The sequence below is a fragment of the Podarcis vaucheri genome (assembly GCF_965113315.1).
Source record: "Podarcis vaucheri genome assembly, chromosome: 2".
In the NCBI taxonomy this organism is placed as follows: domain Eukaryota; kingdom Metazoa; phylum Chordata; class Lepidosauria; order Squamata; family Lacertidae; genus Podarcis; species Podarcis vaucheri.
In genome coordinates this window covers 28425719-28447148 of record NC_138760.1, presented here as the reverse complement: position 1 = coordinate 28447148, position 21430 = coordinate 28425719, and the positions used below count along the sequence as shown (strand labels likewise).

The 21430-nt window shown below is 44.3% G+C and overlaps 1 protein-coding gene across 9 annotated transcripts in view; it reads right to left on the bottom strand.

Moving 5' to 3' along the window:
- Positions 1-21430, bottom strand: part of ARSG (arylsulfatase G) — a 118757-nt gene that overhangs the window by 76407 nt on the left and 20920 nt on the right. For 5 of the 9 annotated variants that reach the window (XR_014216736.1, XR_014216738.1, XR_014216740.1 and 2 more), the window contains exons 2-4: positions 12031-12186; positions 4119-4230; positions 2461-2825 (exon numbers count right to left, since the gene is read on the bottom strand). Coding sequence is in view for 2 of the 9 variants with exons in the window: in XM_082212567.1 (XP_082068693.1) it covers positions 2461-2690 (230 nt within the window). In the remaining 7 variants the exon portion in view is untranslated. Of the gene's footprint in view, positions 1-2460; positions 2826-4118; positions 4231-5942; positions 6058-8758; positions 8846-10446; positions 10466-12030; positions 12187-21430 lie in introns of those variants that run through there. The other 4 variants (XR_014216737.1, XR_014216741.1, XR_014216742.1 and 1 more) reach the window with 4 other exon arrangements.

Genomic DNA, 21430 nt, shown 5'->3' with positions numbered 1-21430 from the left:
CTTCCTTTTTCTTGAAAGAATTCACTCTGATCGAGTCAAGTTTAATGCAGGTTTTCTTAATGGTGGCCTCAACGACACTCTAATCCTAATCTCTGTGCGACCCCCACCCCCTTCTTGGTCCGCTTTCCTCTTTATAAAACACTTTGAACTCTCAGATCCATTTGTGACACAGCAAATGGTGACACAGCAAATTCTAGTAAAAGTGTTCTTTCTGGTGGAAGGCAATGCCTCTCTCCCTTGCTACTCTGGTTAGAGGTTCAGGTCTCTGCGCCTCCAAGTCCATTGCTAAGAAGTCTGGTCTTTATCCCCACATCCTTTGCCATGGTTACATTGTGGGGGAAATAAAGCCATTTCTGACTGCCTAGAAGCAACAAGCTCAGCTCCCAACCCCATCTTGGGTGTCCTCTATAGGTGGGTAAGGAAAAGGTCCAGCAGTTGTTACACACGCATGAAAGTATTTGTGCCCACAGAATTAGCAAAACTACTAACCTGGCAGGGAGGACACTAGAGAGCAAACAGAACTCGTTGATGATACGAATGCTGATGCTATCACAAAAGGAGAGATCTATAAAACTGTCCCAACGCTCTGACATCTCCAGCCAGGCTGGAGTTATCTAACCTCTCCCAGGAACATCATTCCCTAAGTAGGCTGGATCAAAATGTAGTTGCTTTTCTTTCGGAGCATCATGCTCTTAACTATGGACTGAGATGTGCACTGTCCAAAAACCAGCATACATGTCATGGGGGTTTAGGATTGGAGATGTGGCATTTAATCCAGCTAAGGCAGGGGTCAGCAACCTTTTTCAGCCGTGGGCCGGTCCACCGTCCCTCAGACCATGTGGGGGGCAAAATGAACGAATTCCTAAGCCCCACAAATAACCCAGAGATGCATTTTAAATAAAAGGACACATTCTACTTATGTAAAAACACGCTGATTCCTGGACTGTCCGCGGGCCAGATTGAGAAGGCAATTGGGCCGCATCCGGCTCACAGGCCTTAGGTTGCCTACCCCTGAGCTAAGGGGTAATTGACACCAGCTTTTGAAGAATTTGAGAGTGTTAGAGGCCTGAGGAGTCTAAAAGGATCAAAACATAGGCCTGGTGTTCCTGGAGGCTAGAATCAACTCATGGGCAGGCAAGTCTTTGGCAACACCTGAAGATTTTGTGTTGTGTTCACGTTCAGCTCTGAGGCAAGAATTTATCAGCTGGTGTGGCGTTTTAAAAACCCAAACAGAACAAGAGTGGTATGAATCAATCACCTCCAAGATGGACGGCGTGGTATGAAAACGGAACAGCAAACAGAAGTTCTAATCACTTTTGTTATCTTAGCTCCCTGGACTGACAATTTGCCTGGGCAGGTTTTATAAGTCAGTGCTGACGTCTGTTGAGGAAGTTTTTATGAACTTTGCCCATCCCGAAGAAGACGCAACCTTTCATTATCAGGGAGAATCTTTGAACTAATCTTTGTTTTACAGGCCCTGAGGTTACAGAGGCACATTTTGAAAATGTGACAGGGAAAGGTAGAAATGAAAAGTGGGTTCTCTGGGTTTTGGAAAGCTTTCTGTGATTAGCGTTTATATCACAAGGACATTCCTCCAAGGAGCTCAAGGTGGTATACATGGTTCTTCCCCCTTGTCATTTCATCCCCACAACCACCCTGTGAGGTCGGTTAGGCTGAGAGGCAGTGACTGGGCCCAAGGTCTCTCGCTGAGCTTCGTGGCTGAGTGGGGATTTGAACTCTGGTCTCCCAAATCCTAGTCTGACACTCAAACCACGATGCCATATAGACTGCGAGTTTACACAGACAACAGCGTTGATAACGGAGGGTTCTGGGTGGCTGGGGAAGCTAATACAATGTTGAAAGTCATCCACCGTACAGATGGACTGGAAAATGATCGTGATTATGCTGGCTGGCCCCACGGACATAAACAGAAATGTTAATAGTGAATAGCACAGCCTGTCCCACCAAAACTGATTGCTCCGTTCTACTTTATGTACCGTATATTTCCACGATGTTTTTTTGCAAAAAAAAAGGGTCAAAAATTGGGGGTTGTCTTATACACAGATGGTGAATGGACAGGGGTTGGGGCTCTGGTGTGGGCGGCGCGGGCTTGGGTTCTGGTGTGAGTAGCCTGGGCTTGGGTTCAAGCTCTGGCATGGGCAGCCCAGGCTCGGGTTTGGGTTCTGGCAGGATTTCTTAATTTTGGGTTAAAAAAATTGGGGTTGTCTTATACATGGTGGCATCTTATACACGAAAAATATGGCAATTTGATTGTGTTGATATCTGAATTGGCTTGTTGTCCTCTTCCCTCACCATCCCTTTTCCATCACATTTTTAAAAGTGCAGGTCTGAGGACAGGGTCTGCATGACTTTTTAATATTTGTGCAGTGCCTAGGGTAGCTTCCACCCTTTTTACAAACAGCAACAATAGTGGACGCTAAGCGTTGGTTTGAACCTTACCGCATGCCTTCCGTTGCTATCTTATCCAAGTGAGGCGTGTCTTTTCTCAGGTTCCAGTTGGCCCCAAGATCTCCCCATCCAATATCATCTGCTAAAATTATTATGAAATTGGGTTTTTTGTAGCCTGATCTTTCCCCACTCACAGAGACAAGTGGGTGTTGATAGTAGAAGAGCCCCAGGAAGCAGCTGGCCAGCACCAAGAATAGTCCCTTCAGAAGCAAAATCTCCATTGTATCAGAAATGTTCCACTAGGAAATGTCTCATGGATGCTAGCAAGTTAGCTAAAAGTGTGCTCTTATAACTCCGTTCGTGCTTTCTTCACAGGCGATGTAAGAATTTCACATCATCAGAAACATATGCACCATCTGCAAAAAAAGAGAGAAAATTATAAATAAAGATGAGAGGGAGGAAAACCCAGAGGCAATAGCAGCACACATAATATTTATATGGAGTAGGCCTTGGCCTATACCAAGCCTCTAGGTGATGGCCTGACTTGATGACGGTGGAAAACTCTGACAACATGGAGGGGAAGTTGCTGGAACCCACCAGAATTTTGCTAAAGATTCCAGGAAAATCCAGCCCCACATCTATGGGAAGCAGAATCCCAAATTCATTAACAGACTCCAGTTTTCAGACAATTCTACAGCAAGCCTGCTTCAACCGTCTTTGCAAGGTAGAGATAAGTATGAGGACTCTTTGGACACTGAAGTCCAACGCCAGGAAAAAATTAGAACATGCTATATTTTTCCGAGTATAAGACTATACTTTCCCCCAAGGGGAAAAGTATAAGGGGGTCGTCTTATACACGGAATGTTTAAAATATTTATTTCTTAATTTTGGGCTCAAAAATAGGGGTTGTCTTATATATGGAGGCATCTTATACACAGAAAAATACAGTACTTAAGCCATATTGAAATCAACGGGTAGGTTGGTCACACAACTAACAAGTTCGCTCCTTCTATGAATGCTTCCTTGAAGAAAACTCTCTGTGTTCAAGGGGCATGTTCAGAAGCAAAGTGTTCAGGATAGCACTCTGGAGGTCCCTAGATTCCACACAACTGAAGTACAACTGTCTCTAGAGCAGACCCAGCTGCCAAAACATTATTCACCTACTTATTTCCCCAATAGTCTCAGTAGATGAGGGTTCAGGTTTGGGTGAGGCGAGGGGCATCATTGGCACTCTTGACAGCTCCATGCAGAGCAGAGTTCAGGCCTCCACCACAAGAGCAGATCTCAAATTTTGCTTCAGGCATAATCATCCTCACACTGAGCCTTAACCAGAAGTTGCACCTCCATCTGAGTAGCTAGCTCGGCTTTCCTTGAGCTAAGCCTCCTTGTTTAAAAGGAGCCCAGCTTGCTATATCAGTCACCAATTCTGAAGGAGGTGGTGGGGAGACGCTGGCACGATGGGGTCCTTCAGCCCAGGTACTTCTGGTTTAGTATAAATACCCTGATAGTTATTCTTTCTGTCACTCCAAACCTCCAGTGATATCCCTTTAAATCAGGCATAGGCAAACTCGGCCCTCCAGATGTTTTGAGACTACAATTCCCATCATCCCTGACCACTGGTCCTTTTAGCTAGGGATCATGGGAGTTGCAGGCCAAAAACTGGAGGGCCGAGTTTGCCTATGCCTGCTTTAAATCCACAAAACTCTCACCTTGGCATCTTAAATTGATGTCTGTTTTTCTTCTTCTGTGTATCTCAGCCCGCATTAGATGACTTCTGAATTTGATCTGGAGAAGGGAGAACTTCTGACATACCTAGTTTGCCTGTACCAGAAGACAAAATTAAATAAAAACAAATTTTCCATTGGAGCGGGGGTGGGGGGGGTGGAAGACACATTTTTGCTTTGGCAGAAATCGGAATTGTCATTTTCAAATGCACAGCTGAGTTAATTTTATGAGTGTTTTCACACATATGTAAGGCAAGGTTAAAAGAAGACAACAGTATGCTTGCACACAGAAACAAAATCACAAGAGCAGCAGCATCTGTTCTTCCTAACCACCACCATGCATAGATCTTTTTAAAATAAAAATATAGTTTTATTAATTTCCAATATACAGACACCCCCCATTTATGCATTCAGTATGTACGCAACTGTGTATATATGCATTGTGCCGAACCTGGAAGTGAATTAAGAATCGCTAAAACAGCCCAGAAGAGGCGTAAAGCTGTCAGAAAACGCGCAAAAACAGAACTTTGCAATCCCACAGGCCTTCACAATTGCAATCCCAAGAGGCCTTGCACCAACCGTTGAGACCTGTGGAGAGTTGGAATTTGAAAGAGGAGGTTGAGAGAGAGGAATTGTGCTGGAGTTTGGAGGTTTTGGAGGTGTTTTCTGAGTCGTTCTTTGAGATGGTACCTAAATGCACAGCCTCTTTAACTTCCTCAGGTGATGACAAACCCAAGAGGCAGCGAGTGGTACCCACGCTGGAGGAGGAATTGGAAGTGCTAGACTGCTGACAGTGTGGCTTGAGCATGTGTGCTGTGGCACACGTTTGGTAGGAATTGTTAGTACAGTGGTATCTCGGGTTAAGTACTTAATTCATTCTGGAGGTCCGTTCTTAACTTGAAACTGTTCTTAACCTGAAGCACCACTTTAGCTAATGGGCCCTCCTTATGCCGCTGCCGTGTGATTTCTGTTCTCATCCTGAAGCAAAGTTCTTAACCTGAGGTACTATTTCTGGATTAGCGGAGTCTGTAACCTGAAGCGTATGTAACCTGAAGCGTATGTAACCTGAGGTACCACTGTATATCAGTCCTCCATTGCTGGGTGTGTGATGGTTACATCACACGTCCATATTTACTTTCTAGGTTTGGAAAAGCCTGAGAATGGAAGGTAGCCTTATCACTTCCGCTCTGTTGTGTTTTTGTACTTTTTACTTTCTATTCTCTCTCGGAGTTGAAGGGAGAGGACGCCATGATCGTTTGTCCTGTAAATATTGCTGAATAAAAGCTTAGAATGAGCACACAATTCTCCAATTCGTTTCTGCTGATCTCTGCTGAGTGTGTGTGCGCACAGGCATCTGCTATGTGAAGCTGCAGCGTCCCGGGACTGTTGATTTATGGACGTCCCGGAGCTGTGCAACACCAGGAAGACGCCCAGAGAGGTTTCGTCTCATCTTGGGGGCTGCAAGACCCCCCCCCTCCCAGCGTATCCTGACAGGAATGAGTCCAGCATATGTGCCGTTAAAGTACAAGAGAAGAAAATCCGGGCATCGGAGGCAGCGAGTGCCTGTACACCCACAACTGCCAAGGTCCCCAGGCACGTGCAGGATGAGGCCCTGTTGAAGGCATGTGAGGCACTGAACCAATGGCTAGAAGACATGAACCGCCAGCATATCCCCATTGATGGCAACACCTTGCGCAAGAAGAATCTCATGCTGTATGTGCACTTCAGGCAGCCTGATAAGGAGTTCTGAGCTAGTTCTGGCTTGCTGACCCACTTCAAACAATGCTTCGATTTGAAGAACATTGGCACCTGTGTTGAAACTGCATCCATGGACCATGAGGCTGCCCAAAAATGCCTTGACCAACTGAAGAGGCAGAAGCGCCAGCTGCCCATCATCATGTTCCTCCGCAAGACACCATCAGCTCCACCAAGGGAGTCTCACCCACAGCCAAGCACTTTGGGGGTACCGGTCCGCCCTGCTTGTCATTGTTTGCAAATTGTGCTTCAGCAATGAGGAAGACTGAGTGCCTCCATTGCCACCATTCCTACCCGTCCGGTAGGGCTGCTGGTTTGTAAAAGGGTCTTTTTTTTCTGGGGTTCCCAGAGGTTTTAGTCTGCAGGGTTTTTCAACGGGTGCTTCAATTAAACACAATTTCACCTATGCGCACAGTGCCTCAGAAGGCAACCCCCACCTATATATGGGTGGGTGATGCTGTAGAAGAGAAAAAGATACAAAAACAAAATCCTAATTTGCCACCCACACATAGAAATCCTTACTGTAAAAACACATTCATGCCTGAACTCTCAATTATACTTACTAGGTTTTGAAGGTTACCAGAATAGCAATTTTGTCTAGATCTGCCATATGATCAAGATAGGACATGCAAAGGACAGGTCATAAAGGAGTCAGGGTTCTCTGTGCAGACAAGCGCAGAAGGCAGGCAAGCGCAAGGATTTAAGAGGATTAAATGTACAAGGACATATTAAGGGGTCTTTGCTGCAAATAGTAGCTTGCTCCTGCTTGCTTGTGGGATCCCAACTTAACCATTGCTCGATTTGGGCAGGCTCTGAAGTGAGCTGCAATATATTACTGGTGCCATAAGGTATGGCAGCTGGCCTTTGCAGAGAAGGTCAACTACAAAATGAAAGGCACACAAGCGCATTCGAAAAAGATTACTTTATCGGGGAGCATTATGATTTTACTATCTGTGTTAATAAATAAAAACCTGACCTATCCTCTCCTTCCCACCATGTAAGACTTTGTAACATGATAATTCTATGCTGGTGTGCATTGTTCGGGCTACTTTCTTCTAATTTTGCTAACTTGAACAAAAATTATGAATGACCTGAAAGGAAATTTTTTTTGGTCATGATCTTTTCTCTTGTCCTGTCATAGCTCAGCAAATGATGTTCAGCTTTCGTTTGTCACATAAATGTATTGTGAAACTCGGGGAATATTGTTTGGATATGGACAGTCTTTCTTTTTCTCCTCTGTGCCTTTTTTGTTGTAATGTCTGTTTCACATGTATATGTATATGTGTTTGTGTGTGTGCACTGCAGTGAAAAAAAGAGTGTTAGAAATTGGGACAGAAGCGCTTGGATTGTAACCTGCAAAACTCGTTCAATAAACCAAGCATCTGAATGCAGCTTCTGTGCAGTATGAGCTGAAAAAGAACTTGCAGATTGTTTTAAGAATTTTAAGGTCTCAAGTGTAGAATAAATATTCATAAATGCAAATATCTAAATATATGAACCATGCGTCTGAAATAGTATGTGAGAGCAATCCTGAAGCCATTTTGACTCTCCCAATGAACTCAAATATTCCTCTGCAGTAAGGGAGGCAAACAGGGAAAGCCTTCCCATTGTCTTTTTGCTTGAAAATCCTGTCTTAAGGGCATATTTGTATATGAATAGGGTGGGCCTGTGACCTGGATTCAGGAACTAAAGTATTAACCATCACAAAAGAATGGCCAGACTGCCCAGGTAATGCAATCAGTGACCATTGCAATCAGTGACCAGGCAGGATTTCTGCTGTAGACTGCCTTCTTTTGTGATGTATGTATGTATGTTTTGAGATGGTGGTCTTGGGCTACAGGGTGGGCAATTTCAAAAGTCTATAAAAGGGCTTGCACACCATCGTTTAGGGTTCTCCCTCCTGAGTGTGGTGAGTGGGGACCATGTTGCAACAGTTCCTTTAATAAAGATCAGGCTTACTAGCCGTTTTGCTTCTCAATATTCAGTCATACCTCGGGTTAAACGCGCTTCAGGTTGAGTGTTTTCAGATTACGCTCTGTGGTGACCTGGAAGTAATGAAGCGTGTTACTTCCGGGTTTCGCCGCTCGCACAGATGCTCAAAATGACGTCACACACATGTGCGGAAGCGGCAAATTGCGAGCCACGCAGACGCGGGTTGTGTTTGCTTCAGGATGTGAACAGGGGTCCGGAACGGATCCCGTTCGCATCCAGAGGTCCCACTGTACTCTGGTTGGCCTCTGTTATTTTCTCCTACTGCTAGGACTCTATACGGGCTCTGGAATACCCCATAAGGGAAAGGGAGCAGTTTCTCTTATAACACAGATCAAAAACAGTACCCACAGTTAGAACTGCCAAGAAGTATAAACAAAACAAAATAAAAATTCATTCCAGTAGCACCTTAGAGACCAACTAAGTTTGTTATTGGTATGAGTTTTTGTGTACATGAAGTGTGCATGCACACAAAAGCTCATACCAATAACAAACTTAGTTGGTCTCTAAGGTGCTACTGGAAGGAATTTTTTTTGTTTGTTTGTTTCAACTATGGCAGACCAACACAGCTACCTACCTGCGCCAAGAAGTATGCTACTTGTACCCCTGGCCATTTTGGCTTTTGTCACAAAGGGCTCTGCCATCCTATCAAAACCATGGAACAGTAAATTGTATCCCCGGGATGCAATCATAGAATCAAAGAATCATAGAATTGTAGAGCTGGAAGGGTCCCCCAAAGGTCATCCAGCCCAATCCCCTGCATTGTGGGAAATTATATTGGGACCAGCAGATCAGCCAGTTTTATAACTAAATGAGCATACACAGGGCATGAAAAAGCTGACAACTACAAAGTCAGAGCTGAAATTTTACAAGATGCCAACCTTCTGATCTTCTGAGAAACTGGACAAAACTGACTCAGTTTCCAGGTCTGAAAGCTAGTTGTTCGCAGTCATCAGCACCAGCCTAATCTGAAATGGCAGAATGAATGTTATCAGGGGAGGGCACTTGAAAAGTAGAAAGAACCAGCTTGAATAGCAAGGAGTACGAGACATTGTCAGTATAAGCAGTCACTAGAGGTGGGTGGAATGGGCTGGTTGAGTCCTGCTAAGACCAGTATTATGACAGATGTTTCCAGTTGTGTATCAATGACCTTGGGGAAAGAATGTGCAGCTGAAGATACAAAATTGGTAGGTCATTCCATGCGACCAAGGGGTGGGGGGGGCAGAAAAAGAGTGACCTAGTTAAATGAGGGGCATGAGTAAATACTTGAATAAACAAAACAAAACAAAGCCCTGTGATAGCAAGAGGGGGAAAGGAAGAAAAGCCAAGAAGCACCCGCTGCAAGCCAAGAATTCAGAGGCGGACTGTTCTCAAACCTCCCAGACTCAAGTTCACTGTCAAAGGCCAAACTTAATGAATGAATGTGTGTGTGTAACGATTGGAGATAACAACTGTGGTTAAATAAAAGACAGAAAGGGCATCTGTACATGAGATTCCCCCTGTCATTCAATATTTTAGTAAAACGCAATAACTGGTTATTCAATTTGATAATGGTTAATATATTAAACATATCTCCAAGCAGTGTCCGGAAAACTGAAGCAACAATAGACAAACAAAATATTACAAAAATACACAGGTTGCATATAAAAACGTTACATTAATACCAAGTTACACGTGTGCGTGTGCGCTCCCTCTCTCTCTCTCTCTCACACACACACATATATAAAGTAATATTGGTTCATTTTCCTTCTGACACATCCTCAGCGTTATCAAAAGGCCCCCAAAAAAGATTGCTTGGCAGGCTCTCCTCTCTTTGATGAGCCTAAGTCAGTCTGAACTTCTGGCAAAGGGCCCTGTTTACTCTTAGAAAGCAAGCATTTCTCATGTGGCTTGCAAAACAGCAAACACTTCTCTCTCTTTTTGAAGGGGACACTGTGCTCTACCTATTTTAAAGGGCAAGAGAGACGCATGGCCTGAACTTCTGGTTTAATGTTTGAGAAAGCTAAAACAAAGGTTGTGACGTCTTTGGAAGTACCTTGGAACAGGTAGCCTCAGAGCCCTATCTGCATCAGAAATGATTACTGTAAAGCAGGGATCGGCAAACTTTTTCAGCAGGGGGCCGGACCACTGTCCCTCAGACCTTGTGGGGGGCTGGACTATATTTTGAAAAAAAGAAGAATGAATTCCTAGGCCCCACAAATAACCCAGAGATGCATTTTAAATAAAAGGACACATTCTACTCATGTAAAAGCACCAGGCAGGTCCCACAAATAACCCAGAGATGCATTTTAAATAAAAGGATACATTCTACACATGTAAAAACACGCTGATTCCCGGACCAGATTTAGAAGGCGATTGGGCCGGATCCGGCCCCTGGGCCTTAGTTTGCCTACCCATGCTTTAAAAGTCTTCCTCTCCTCCCATCCTGTCCAGGAATCATTGAATTGTAGAGTTGGAAGGGACCAATCTAGTCCAACTCTCTGCAATGTAGGAATCTCAGCTAAAGCATCCATGACAGATGGCCACCCAACCTTTGCTTAAAAACTTCCAGTGAAGGAGAGACCACGACCTTCCAAGGGAGTACATTCTGCTGTCAAATGAACAGCTTGACCCCCTTTTCACCAATCCTTTCTCTTCTTCTATTTTCCTTCATGTCTTTGGCTTAAAAAACAAAACAAAACCACGCTGCGTCTTACCAATTTACAAATTCTAGTTGGAAAAAAATCCAGTGTCCAGTCTACAATTGTATCCCAATCATTGCTGCCCTAGACAGGATCTTAAAAAGAAGCAGAGACATCACCTTGCCAACAAAAGTCCGTATAGTTAAAGCTATGGTGTTCCCAAGTAGTGATGTATGGAAGTGAGAGCGGGACCATCAAGAAGGCTGATCACCGAAGAATTGATGTTTTTGAATTATGCTGCTGGAGGAGACTCTTGAGAGTCCCATGGACTGCAAGAAGATCAAACCTATCCATTCTTCAGGAAAGCAGCCCTGAGTGCTCACTGGAAGGACAGATCCTGAAGCTGAGGCGCCAATACTTTGGCCACCTCATGAGAAAAGACCCTGATGTTGGGAAAGATGGAGGGCACAAGGAGAAGGGGACGACAGAGGACGAGATGGTTGGACAGTGTTCTCGAAGCTACCAGCATGAGTTTGACCAAACTGCAGGAGGCAGTGGAAGACAGGAGTGCCTGGCGTGCTCTGGTCCATGGGGTCACGAAGAGTCAGACACGACTAAACAACATTGCTGCCCCTAGTGGGCTATAAGGTAAAGGTACCCCTGCCCGTACGGGCCAGTCTTGACAGACTCTAGGGTTGTGCGCCCATCTCACTTAAGAGGCCGAGGGCTAGCGCTGTCGGGAGACACTTCCGGGTCCTGTGGCCAGCGTTGACAAAGCTGCATCTGGCGAGCCAGTGCAGCACACGGAAATGCCGTTTACCTTCCCGCCAGTAAGCGGTCCCTATTTATCTACTTGCACCTGGGGGTGCTTTCGAACTGCTAGGTTGGCAGGCGCTGGGACCGAGCAACGGGAGCGCACCCCGCCGCGGGGATTCGAACCGCCGACCTTTCGAACGGCAAGCCCTAGGCGCTGAGGCTTTTACCCACAGCGCCACCCACGTCCCCTAGCGCATAAAAGGTAAAGGTAAAGGTACCCCTGCCCGAACGGGCCAGTCTTGACAGACTCTGGGGTTTGTGCGCCCATCTCACTCAAGAGGCCGGGGGCCAGCGCTGTCCGGAGACACTTCCGGGTCACGTGGCCAGCGTGACAAAGCTGCATCTGGTGAGCCAGCGCAGCACACGGAAATGCCGTTTACCTTCCCGCCAGTAAGCGGTCCCTATTTATCTACTTGCACCCGGGGGTGCTTTCGAACTGCTAGGTTGGCAGGCGCTGGGACCGAGCAGCGGGAGCGCACCCCGCCGCGGGGATTCGAACTGCCGACCTTTCGATCGGCAAGCCCTAGGCGCTGAGGCTTTAACCCACAATCAACCTCTTCAATACCGACAGCAATACCTAGTTATAACCAGGATTAGACTTGGTATACTTATTTGTACAACATTACTCTTGTTTATAAAACCCAATAAAAAAAATTAAAAAAAATAACCAGGCTTAGAATACTGCTGTGTTAAGAGAAGTATGCTTACGGCATTACCTTCAAAGGAAGACTGGCTGATGGAAATCATGGAAGACGCAGAGATGGCAAAACTGGCGGCACTGATAAGAGACACAAGTTTAGAATCTTTCAAGGAGGACTGGGAAACTCTTCTGGTAACTTTCCATAGGCTAAGTTCACAGCAGGGCTTGAAGTCTAAGAAGAAAAATAGCAGAACATAGTAAGAAATCTGTTAAAAAGAATGAAACCGGATAGGATGGAATTCTTAAAATATAATTGCGATTATAAACACTGGGTGTGAGTGAGTCATTAATATTGTAGAATAGGATTATAACCGCTGAGTGGCATGGTATAACTTTGAATATTGAAATAAAATAAAGTAATAAAAGGGAAAGAAAGGCAGCGAAGACTTAAAGAGTATGTGGGAAATGCTTGGTAAAATATCAAATGCTCAGTTGTTGGGGGAAAATAAGGAGCATGAGCAGTTTCCTGTAATCAGGGAAAGGGCTTCAGCGGAAGCAGAGAACAGTAGCAGAGTGTTTACAGATCACAGAATTCCACTATTCAGGGCAATTTGTGTTTCTTTTGTGTAGGAGTTTGCTTTCCAGCCTTGACGCAGTATATATGGTCCTGTCCGCAGCACTGGCAAGTGTCTCTCTTAAGACTGTATGAATGGATGGGTTGATTCATTAGGAAGTTGTGAATCAGTTTTCCCAGGAAAAGAAATATTTTAAAAGTAAAGAATGGAAATTAGCTCAGCACTGTAGAAATAAGGTGGTGATAAGTTTATCATCTTCTCTTCCATGAGCTTCCGTGGGTGAAAGCTACTTTCATGACTCATGAAGGGGGCAGATACTGTACTCTCTTTTCCAAACTAGTTCCCTGGCATGGATGCAAACCTTAACTTGCCGAGTAAGCGCTGAGTCATCATGTAATCCAATTTGCTTGGTATAGCTACGTGTATGAGTCACCGACCAGCCAAAACTGGGATTTCTTGGAATCGCAACACTAAAACAAACATGTAACACTGCTACGTTACCTTCTGATACACTTGATTTGTGCCTCTTACAGAAACACACACCCTCCCTCTGAAGGGCTTAGGAACAATGTGCCTCAGGTCATCTTTGGAGGAGGGTCTAGAGACAGACCTGCCAACTGCCAGACTTGTTCTCTGCAATTCACGGAGAACTCACGAGGACTTGCACATAAACTTTAACTCCTAGCCAACTGTATCAATGGCCAGTGTTACACGGTGCCACTTCTTAGGAAATTCTACCACAGCAGACTGGAAATGTCTACTGTAAATCAACTACATACAGTCATACCTCGGGTTACAGACACTTCAGGTTATGTTTTATCGGGTTATAGACCCGCCGAAACCCAGAAGTACTGGAACGGGTTACTTCTGGGTTTCGGGGGTCGCACATGCGCAGAAGTGCTAAATTGGGCTTTGTGCATGCGTAGAAGCACCAAATTGCAACCCGCGCGTGCGCAGACGCACCGTTGCAGGTTGCAAATGTGCATCCCGCACGGATCACGTTCGCAACCCTAGCATCCACTGTAGTTAAGAACTTAATTCGTTCCAGGTTAAGAACTTAATTCGTTCTGGAGGTCTGTTCTTAACCTGAAACTGTTCTTAACCTGAGACACCACTTTAGCTAATGGGGCCTCCCGCTGCTGCCAGGGCGCTATTTCTGTTCTCATCATGAGGTAGAGTTCTTAATCTGAGGTACTATTTCTGGGTTAGCAGAGTCTGTAATCTGAAGCGTCTGTAACCCGAGGTACCACTGTATTGGAAATGTTGCAACATCACTCACGCTGTCGCTTTCTGCAGAACTGAACTGCAAGGAGATAAAGTTGGAACTGCCCTGTTGTCTGGAAGAAAGTGGTGATATATGGACTTGCTGAACATTAACCAGCAGGGAACAGCTTTAGTTAAACAAAACAAAAGCATAAAATTCAATTTCCTAACCTTTAATCCATTACAAGGGCAAACTGAACACTAGAAAACAGACACAAAGGGTAATAAAATGGCTTTTTATAGATCTGTGCTTTTTTTAACATTATTATTTATAGGGGAGGATAACAGCCTTGAAAGCCAGCTGCAGAGATACCACATTTCTCTGTGTATAACACGACCCCATGTATAAGATGACCCCTACTTTTGGGAGCCCAAAATTTAGAAATCGTTATTGTTGTTGAGCTTTTTGGGGGCGATCCCCTGCTCAATCCCCCATGTCTCAGCACAGCCTTGCCTCACCAGCCATCTCCCGGACCTGCGTGCCTTGCCAACTCACCCAATACTTACCATATAAATCTGTGTATAAGACGACCTCCAATCTTTGACTAAAAAATTGGGAGGAATTCATTGTCTTGTACACGGAAAGAATACGGTATTTAAAATCTTTGACGCTCTTGTAAATATCCAAGACAGCACTAGAACAGACCTCAGTTGAATATAAAATTGGGAGAAGTCTGGATTAGAGTGACTTGGTTGAGGACTTGACTTCCAAGAAGGAAGTTCATTTCATTGAATAGGATGGACTCTTGCCTATACTGTTATTTATCAGTAAACTGTCACCAATTTACCATACGTCATACATTTTGCTTTTTAAGGAGAGTTTCTTCTTTTCTGTTTCTGTTTACATAAGAGCATCACATATGAAGACAATGCCTTTCCCCCCTTCTGCTATGATCTGTATTCATGTATTTACAGTGTGGTGTTGATAACGTGTATTAAGTAATATTCTTCGCTCCAGTTGTAACAAACATTGACCGCAATGACGCATTTATTCACACATTCATTGCAGCTTTATGTACAGAATTAAGTGAAAAAGTGAAATTGTATGTGCTTCCATACATTTAAGGGGCCCCAAATGACTCTTTTGCCCAAGAGCCCCCAAACCCAACCCCCCCCAAAAAAATCCCTCTGCCTGGGCTATAAGGCAGGTCTATGTCTGCATCCTCCTTTTCCGGAAGTGGATATAAAGATAAAAGCCAAGAGAAAATTTATCATTATATGGATGCCCTGCTAAGACTACATTTTTTTAAAAAAACAACAACTTTCAAATGTAATAATAATAATAATAATAATAATAATAATAATAATAATAATAAAAAATTTACACCCTGCCCTTCCCGGTTCAGAAAACCGGGCTCAGGGCGGCTAACAACAATTTTAAAACACTTAACTGATGCAACAAAAACAGCATAAAATACAGTATAAAACGTGAATAACAATAAATTCAGAATTCCAAAATCAATTTAGGAGGAAAATCCATCCAATAAACATTAGATGATCACCAGAGCTAGTTAAATAGTTAAAATAAATAGTTAAAGGCCTGATTACAAGAACAGCAATAGAAATGTGCCTGTTTCTAAAATCCTAACAGCTTCTCTTTGTTTTACAATTACTTCCTAATTATTTGCCCCCTGTGTATCATCAGAAAGAAGGCATGCTATGCTTAAGCACTACTTTTCATCCTGTACAATTATTGTATTTTACACTACATTTTTATTCCATGGGATCAAGGTTGAGAAAGATTTGCCGCCCAAGGAAAACCGAAATTTTCTGCTGCACTCCGCCCCCAGTTTCTCACCCTGCCCTGAACTATACAACAAATGCACATTAAACCTTCACAATTGCCTGGAATACTTCCTTCCGCCTGTTGGTTCTGATATTATTTTCATCCTGCACTTTGCAACTGTGCCTATGCCCTGGGTGGGCAGCCAATGGGAGACCAAGGGCCCCACATTATATCCCCAGGAATGCAAGGGGTCTCACCCAATGAACCGCCAAGCTGCTTCTGGGCTTTCCCTCGAAGAATTTGGGCAACAACTGTTTCACAAAGACATTTTTGCATAGCTTGAAGGAAGCAGCCCGGATCTTTTTGGAAACCAGAGCGTTTCCCTACTTAGCCTCAATGGCCGGTGAAATCTAAGGTTATATACTGCAGCTTGGTAAAGTTAGTTATTAGCTTATGCTGGAAAAATATAAGACAGCACCTTAGCGGGGGGGATGAGCAACTTCTCCAAAGTTATTCCTCTGGGGGAGGAGTTTAAGCCCTTATAAACATCCAAGCTTATTTGCTTAAAAAGAGTTGGGTATAGAGGCATCTTCCTTGTTCTCCCCTCATCACCCTCCTTGAAACTGTGGAGCCGAAGAGCCATCCACTCTCATTGTCTTTGTAGAGGCATTTAGCTGGTCCTCCAGCCCTGAGGACAGCGGTTTCTACAACACTGGCAACAGGGTAAGTCTACTCTCATTTTGCTTTTCATTTTAAAGCCAAGGGAGAAATCTGGTTTGTACAGAGTATTTCAAGGAGGACGTGTCTCCCAGAGTGAAGCTCTGCATGATGCTCCTTGGATTCTGGTCGGATCTGTTTTAAAACAAGAGACCTAAGAAACTCAGCTTCCATTAGAAGAACAACAGCAGGTACCTATCTGTGCACAGATAAATATATATGGAGATAAGGTGGCAATTTTAGGATTCGTATCTACAAAAGGGAGTTATAGAACTGGGAGAATTCAACTGCTGTTCCAGTTCCTCTTTGGGGACATTTCAGCGGCAAACAATGCACTTTTGGTCTCGCCAGAGTGGTGCATGCTCTAGTTATCTCCCACTTGGATTACTGCAATGCGCTATACTTGGGCCTATCTTTGAAGGTGACTCAGAAACAACAACTAATCCAGAATGCGGCAGCTAGATTGGTGACTGGGAGCGGCCTCCAAGACCACATAACACCAGTCCTAAAGCATCTTCACTGGTTCCCAGTACGTTTCCAAGCACATTTCAAAGTGTTGGTGTTGACCTTTAAAGGCCTCAAGATATGGTTCAACTTCAACTCTGACCGCTGGCCATGTTGGCTGGGGGCTGATGGGAGTTGGGATTGTGATAACGTTTGGTGGGTCAAGATTCTGAGATAACTGAGCAAGTAAGAGAGGTATGGCTGCGTTCTACCTCCCCGCTCCTCTCTCCACTTTGGTGCTGGGAACCCCTGTGAGCAGCTGGATCAAATAACAGAACTTAGCCGAGTTGGAAGGGATTGAGGACTGAGGAACACTCCAAGCTCCCTACACCAGCCTTCCTGTTGAGAGTTGAAATAAGTAGTGAAGTGCTATCCTTCCCAACAGACTGCTGTGCCAATATTTGAGAGGTAGAGGCTAAAGACAAATGAAGTAAGACCAAAATACAGCTTCAAAATGAACCAGGAAGTCTCACCTACATTGCTACGAGAAGGGATTACTTGGGCCATTTTGGGGTACTCCCTGATGCCCATGTAACTCTTAGAGTTCTCTATAGCTGGGGTGGGGAACCTCAGACCCTTGGGTCAGGCTACCAACCAAAGTCAAATGGAGTTTCTTGCAAGGTGAAATTAGTAGTAGGCTTATCTCATGTCCTGTGAAATCATAATTCCTACACCTCAGTAGGGCTTCAGGGACAGATCTTAAAGTACAGACAGATTAGCAAGGATGCAGGCAGTTCTTCAAGTCACATAGCAGAATCATAGACTAGTAGAGTTAGAAGAGACCAAGAGGATCATCTAGTCCACAGTATTGTTTGTGTGATATTTGCACAATTTATTCTGCTCTTAGCAAACTTGGTGAGAGTAAATTTTCTGGGCTGCAGAAGTTTCCTCGACAAAGGCATCCTTACAAAAAAAAAAATTAAAAGTTCTCCCTTGATTAAGCAAAGCAAAAATTTGCTTTGCAATGTGTTTGATCAGCATGGCAGCGTGTCAAGTTTCTACCAAGTTTCCACCAATAGGGTTTAATTTTACCATTCAAGGATGAATGAAGTTATTATCCCTTACTACAGGCGGGCACAAAGTCAAGAGTTCAAATACAAAAAAGCAGCAATGATATGTTCACGCATATGAGCATGTACATTTGCGTGTGTTTGTGAAAGGTGAGAGCAGAAACTGGTAAAATAAAAACAAGCCTGACCAGAGCTTGCTCTTCAAGCAGCCCAGCTGCACATGCTTCAGAGAAGGACGTTAAGAAATTCAGTGAACGCAGGAACAAAAAAACATATACAGCGTCATCCTTTTTGTTTGAAATGTAAATAACTTATCAGGCCAAAAGGTGTTCTCTTCCAGAGGCTGAATAAACATCAGAAACCAGCCTTTGAATTTTTTTTATTTTTTTTATGTAGCCCTGAGGAAATGAAATCAATTTTCTGTACAGCCAGAGTCTCCATTGTGACAGGTCATAGCCTTTCAAAAGCTGGCATCTTGCAGACGCAGATTAGAATCATAGAATCATAGAGTTGGAAGAGACCACAAGGGCCATCGAGTCCAACCCCCTGCCAAGCAGGAAACACCATCAGAGCACTCCTGACATATGGTTGTCAAGCCTCTGCTTAAAGACCTCCAAAGTAGGAGACTCCACCACACTCCTTGGCAGCAAATTCCACTGTCGAACAGCTCTTACTGTCAGGAAGTTCTTCCTAATGTTTAGGTGGAATCTTATTTCTTGTAGTTTGGATCCATTGCTCCGTGTCCGCTTCTCTGGAGCAGCAGAAAACAACCTTTCTCCCTCCTCTATATGACATCCTTTTATATATTTGAACATGGCTATCATATCACCCCTTAACCTCCTCTTCTCCAGGCTAAACATGCCCAGCTCCCTTAGCCGTTCCTCATAAGGCATCGTTTCCAGGCCTTTGACCATTTTGGTTGCCCTCCTCTGGACACGTTCCAGTCTGTCAGTGTAACGTGTCCAGATTACTCACAACACTATTTCTCAGTGAGGCTGCAGGCAAGGTAGGAAAGCACCAATATCAGCATCTCTTAGGAGCCAGGTCAAAACATTTTGCCCCCACTAGGATTTTTAATTAGGAGTGCAATTTAACTGATTAATTGTGCACTAGTGGGACTTGTGTTGGCTCCCGCTAGTGCAACAATTGAGTTGACTCAAGGTCTAAGTTTATCGTCTTCAGAGGTCCCTTCTCTATATTGTCCTGTACATCTGAGTAGTAGACAGGCAAGCAGTGACCAAACAAAGCCTTTTTAGTAATTGTGGCACACCCACTAAAAACAACAACAAAAAACACCTCCCACACCCATGGAGGCTTGCCTGAAGCCAAGTTTGTGGGCGTTTTATAACTTTTAATCACTTTGTTTTTATGGTAACTGCTGCTGCCCTGCTGTGTTTTAACTGTATATTATACTGATAGTTTTATTCTTTTAGCATATTTATAAGCAACTCTGGAAGGGCAATGCCTATTTATTGTTAAGTTTGTTTTGTTTTGGTATTGGTAAGGTTTTCAGCTGTGCGAGAACAGAGAATAGATATTCTGGCTGACCACCTTGCTTTTTTAAGCTAAGGATGGTCCAAAATGGTTATTAGTTCCTTTCAATTACTTAATAGTTAAAAGGCATTTGTAACAATTGGAAATACAATTTTAACACTGAAAACAAGCTAATCCTCCAGAGCTGCGACCCCCTACTCACATCCTATTGCAAGCCCACTGAGTTACTCCAGTCTGTGGAAATATAACTGCAGCCTTATGTTTTGCTACAGCAGGAATTGCAATGAAAATACTGGTTTGCTGTTTAACATCCCAATAGGTACAGTGTAACTATTGATTTCAATGGAATATTTCACAGACCTTTAGCCTTGTGTGTTTCACTGCAAGTAAGCCCCTTTGATATAAGAAGGATTTGCTTCCAAAGGCCCCTTGAACAAACATATCAGAGCTCATTTCATAGAACTATGCTACCTTTGTTTTTTAATGTGCAGCTAACAGAACGTCATTATGAATATTGCTTTGTTTTCTGCATGGGATTTTACATACTGGTGTAAAAAAAAAATAAGTATAAACCAAATTATGGGGGGTGGGGTGGGGGAAAAACCTTAACAAAAATCACTCCAGCAATCACCTTTTTAAAATCCACTGAAAAAATGTCACTTTTTAAAAATAGAGCTGAGATCTATGGGCCATTGAAAAAAACCACACTAATCATTTGAATGTTTCTTGCTCTAAAGAAACACCTGAAATTATTTTAAACAAAGGCAGATTTACCTGCACACTGCTTTTTAAAAAGGGGCTAGTTTTCAACTGGATTTAACATAACGCTAAAGAAAAGTTAACCCTCTCCTGCTGCAGTTCCTACATCCATTACAAAAATAAGAAAAATCAATACTGTGATTAATCTGGGCCATTAGTCTAGTTTTGACTTACATCTTAACCCTTTCCACAGTAAAGACAAGTAAGTTAGGAGCTGGTATTAGGAATTTAACTTCATTTTTAAAAAAAAAACCACAAAAACCTCACAGGGGTCATTCATGAGCAGAGATGGCAAATATTTCTGAAAATCCTGCTAAAGCTTTATTTGTTCCAAAGCCATAAAAGAAAACGAATTAAAAACAAAACAAAAACATTCCTACATTCAAAAGACTTTGCTGGCAGAACCGAAGGTTCAAAGTGAAGACTGCAAAACTGCTGACTCCAAGGGGGTAGGCGCACACACGCACTGCCAGGAAGGATGCCCCCCGGCATTGCACAGAGCGCTTTGCAAAGCACCGCCAGCCAGCCCAACTGAGTCACCAGCATTCCCCAATGCAACAAGGAGAGCTCAGCTTCCGGGAGATTACGAGTCTCTAGTGTGTGCACACACAGCAACAGCCAGACACACACCCAAACTGGCAGAAACCTGTTCTGCCCGGATCGGCTCGAGCAGCAGCAGCTGCAGCGGCACGAGCTCGAACCTGGGAAAGTGGAACGCGCTCGCGCCGCCGCCGCCAAGCAGGGCGCCCGCGCTCGTGCCCGACAGAGCGCCGCCGGGCAATGCAGCCGGTAGGAGGCGCTCGCCGGGTCCCGCGCGTAATACAATTGTCATTGATGGGGGCAGATTTTTTTAAAAAAACAAAAAATTGCTGGGAGAAAGGGGGGCGCGCGCACACACAAAAAGTTCATTATGCACTACATAAATCCTGTAGCCCCTTAGGGTAGTAATCTAGCAACTGGTTTCCTTTGAAGCCCCACCCCAAGGAAGCTGTGGGTTTGTCATTTCTTTATACTGTACAGGACTTGCTCGGCACTGGAGTCGGAAACGTCTTGCGGAGCTGCAAGAAAGCCCATTATGAAATTCTCCCCATAGATTTGAAACTGCGGGGGATCAGAACTGCGTTTTGTTGTCACTTAAGCAGCGAGCGACTCCGCATTAATTCCTTAGGGAAGCACTCACGTCGGGGCTCCGGCACGGGCAGCATCCGTCGAGGATGCTTGGCGGATCTAACTCTCATCCAGGGCTTGCTCTCAATAGGGAAGCATAGGGATGAAGATTAAGCCCATCCTTGCTCTCCCTAGTGCCAATAAGGAGCGCACGGAGCGGCTCCCAAGTCCCGACCCTCCAGATACAAGATGTACACGCGCGCGCACATTCTTAGGGAAATGCAGAACACGCGGTGGGGGGGGGGGAGAGAGAGAGCAAGA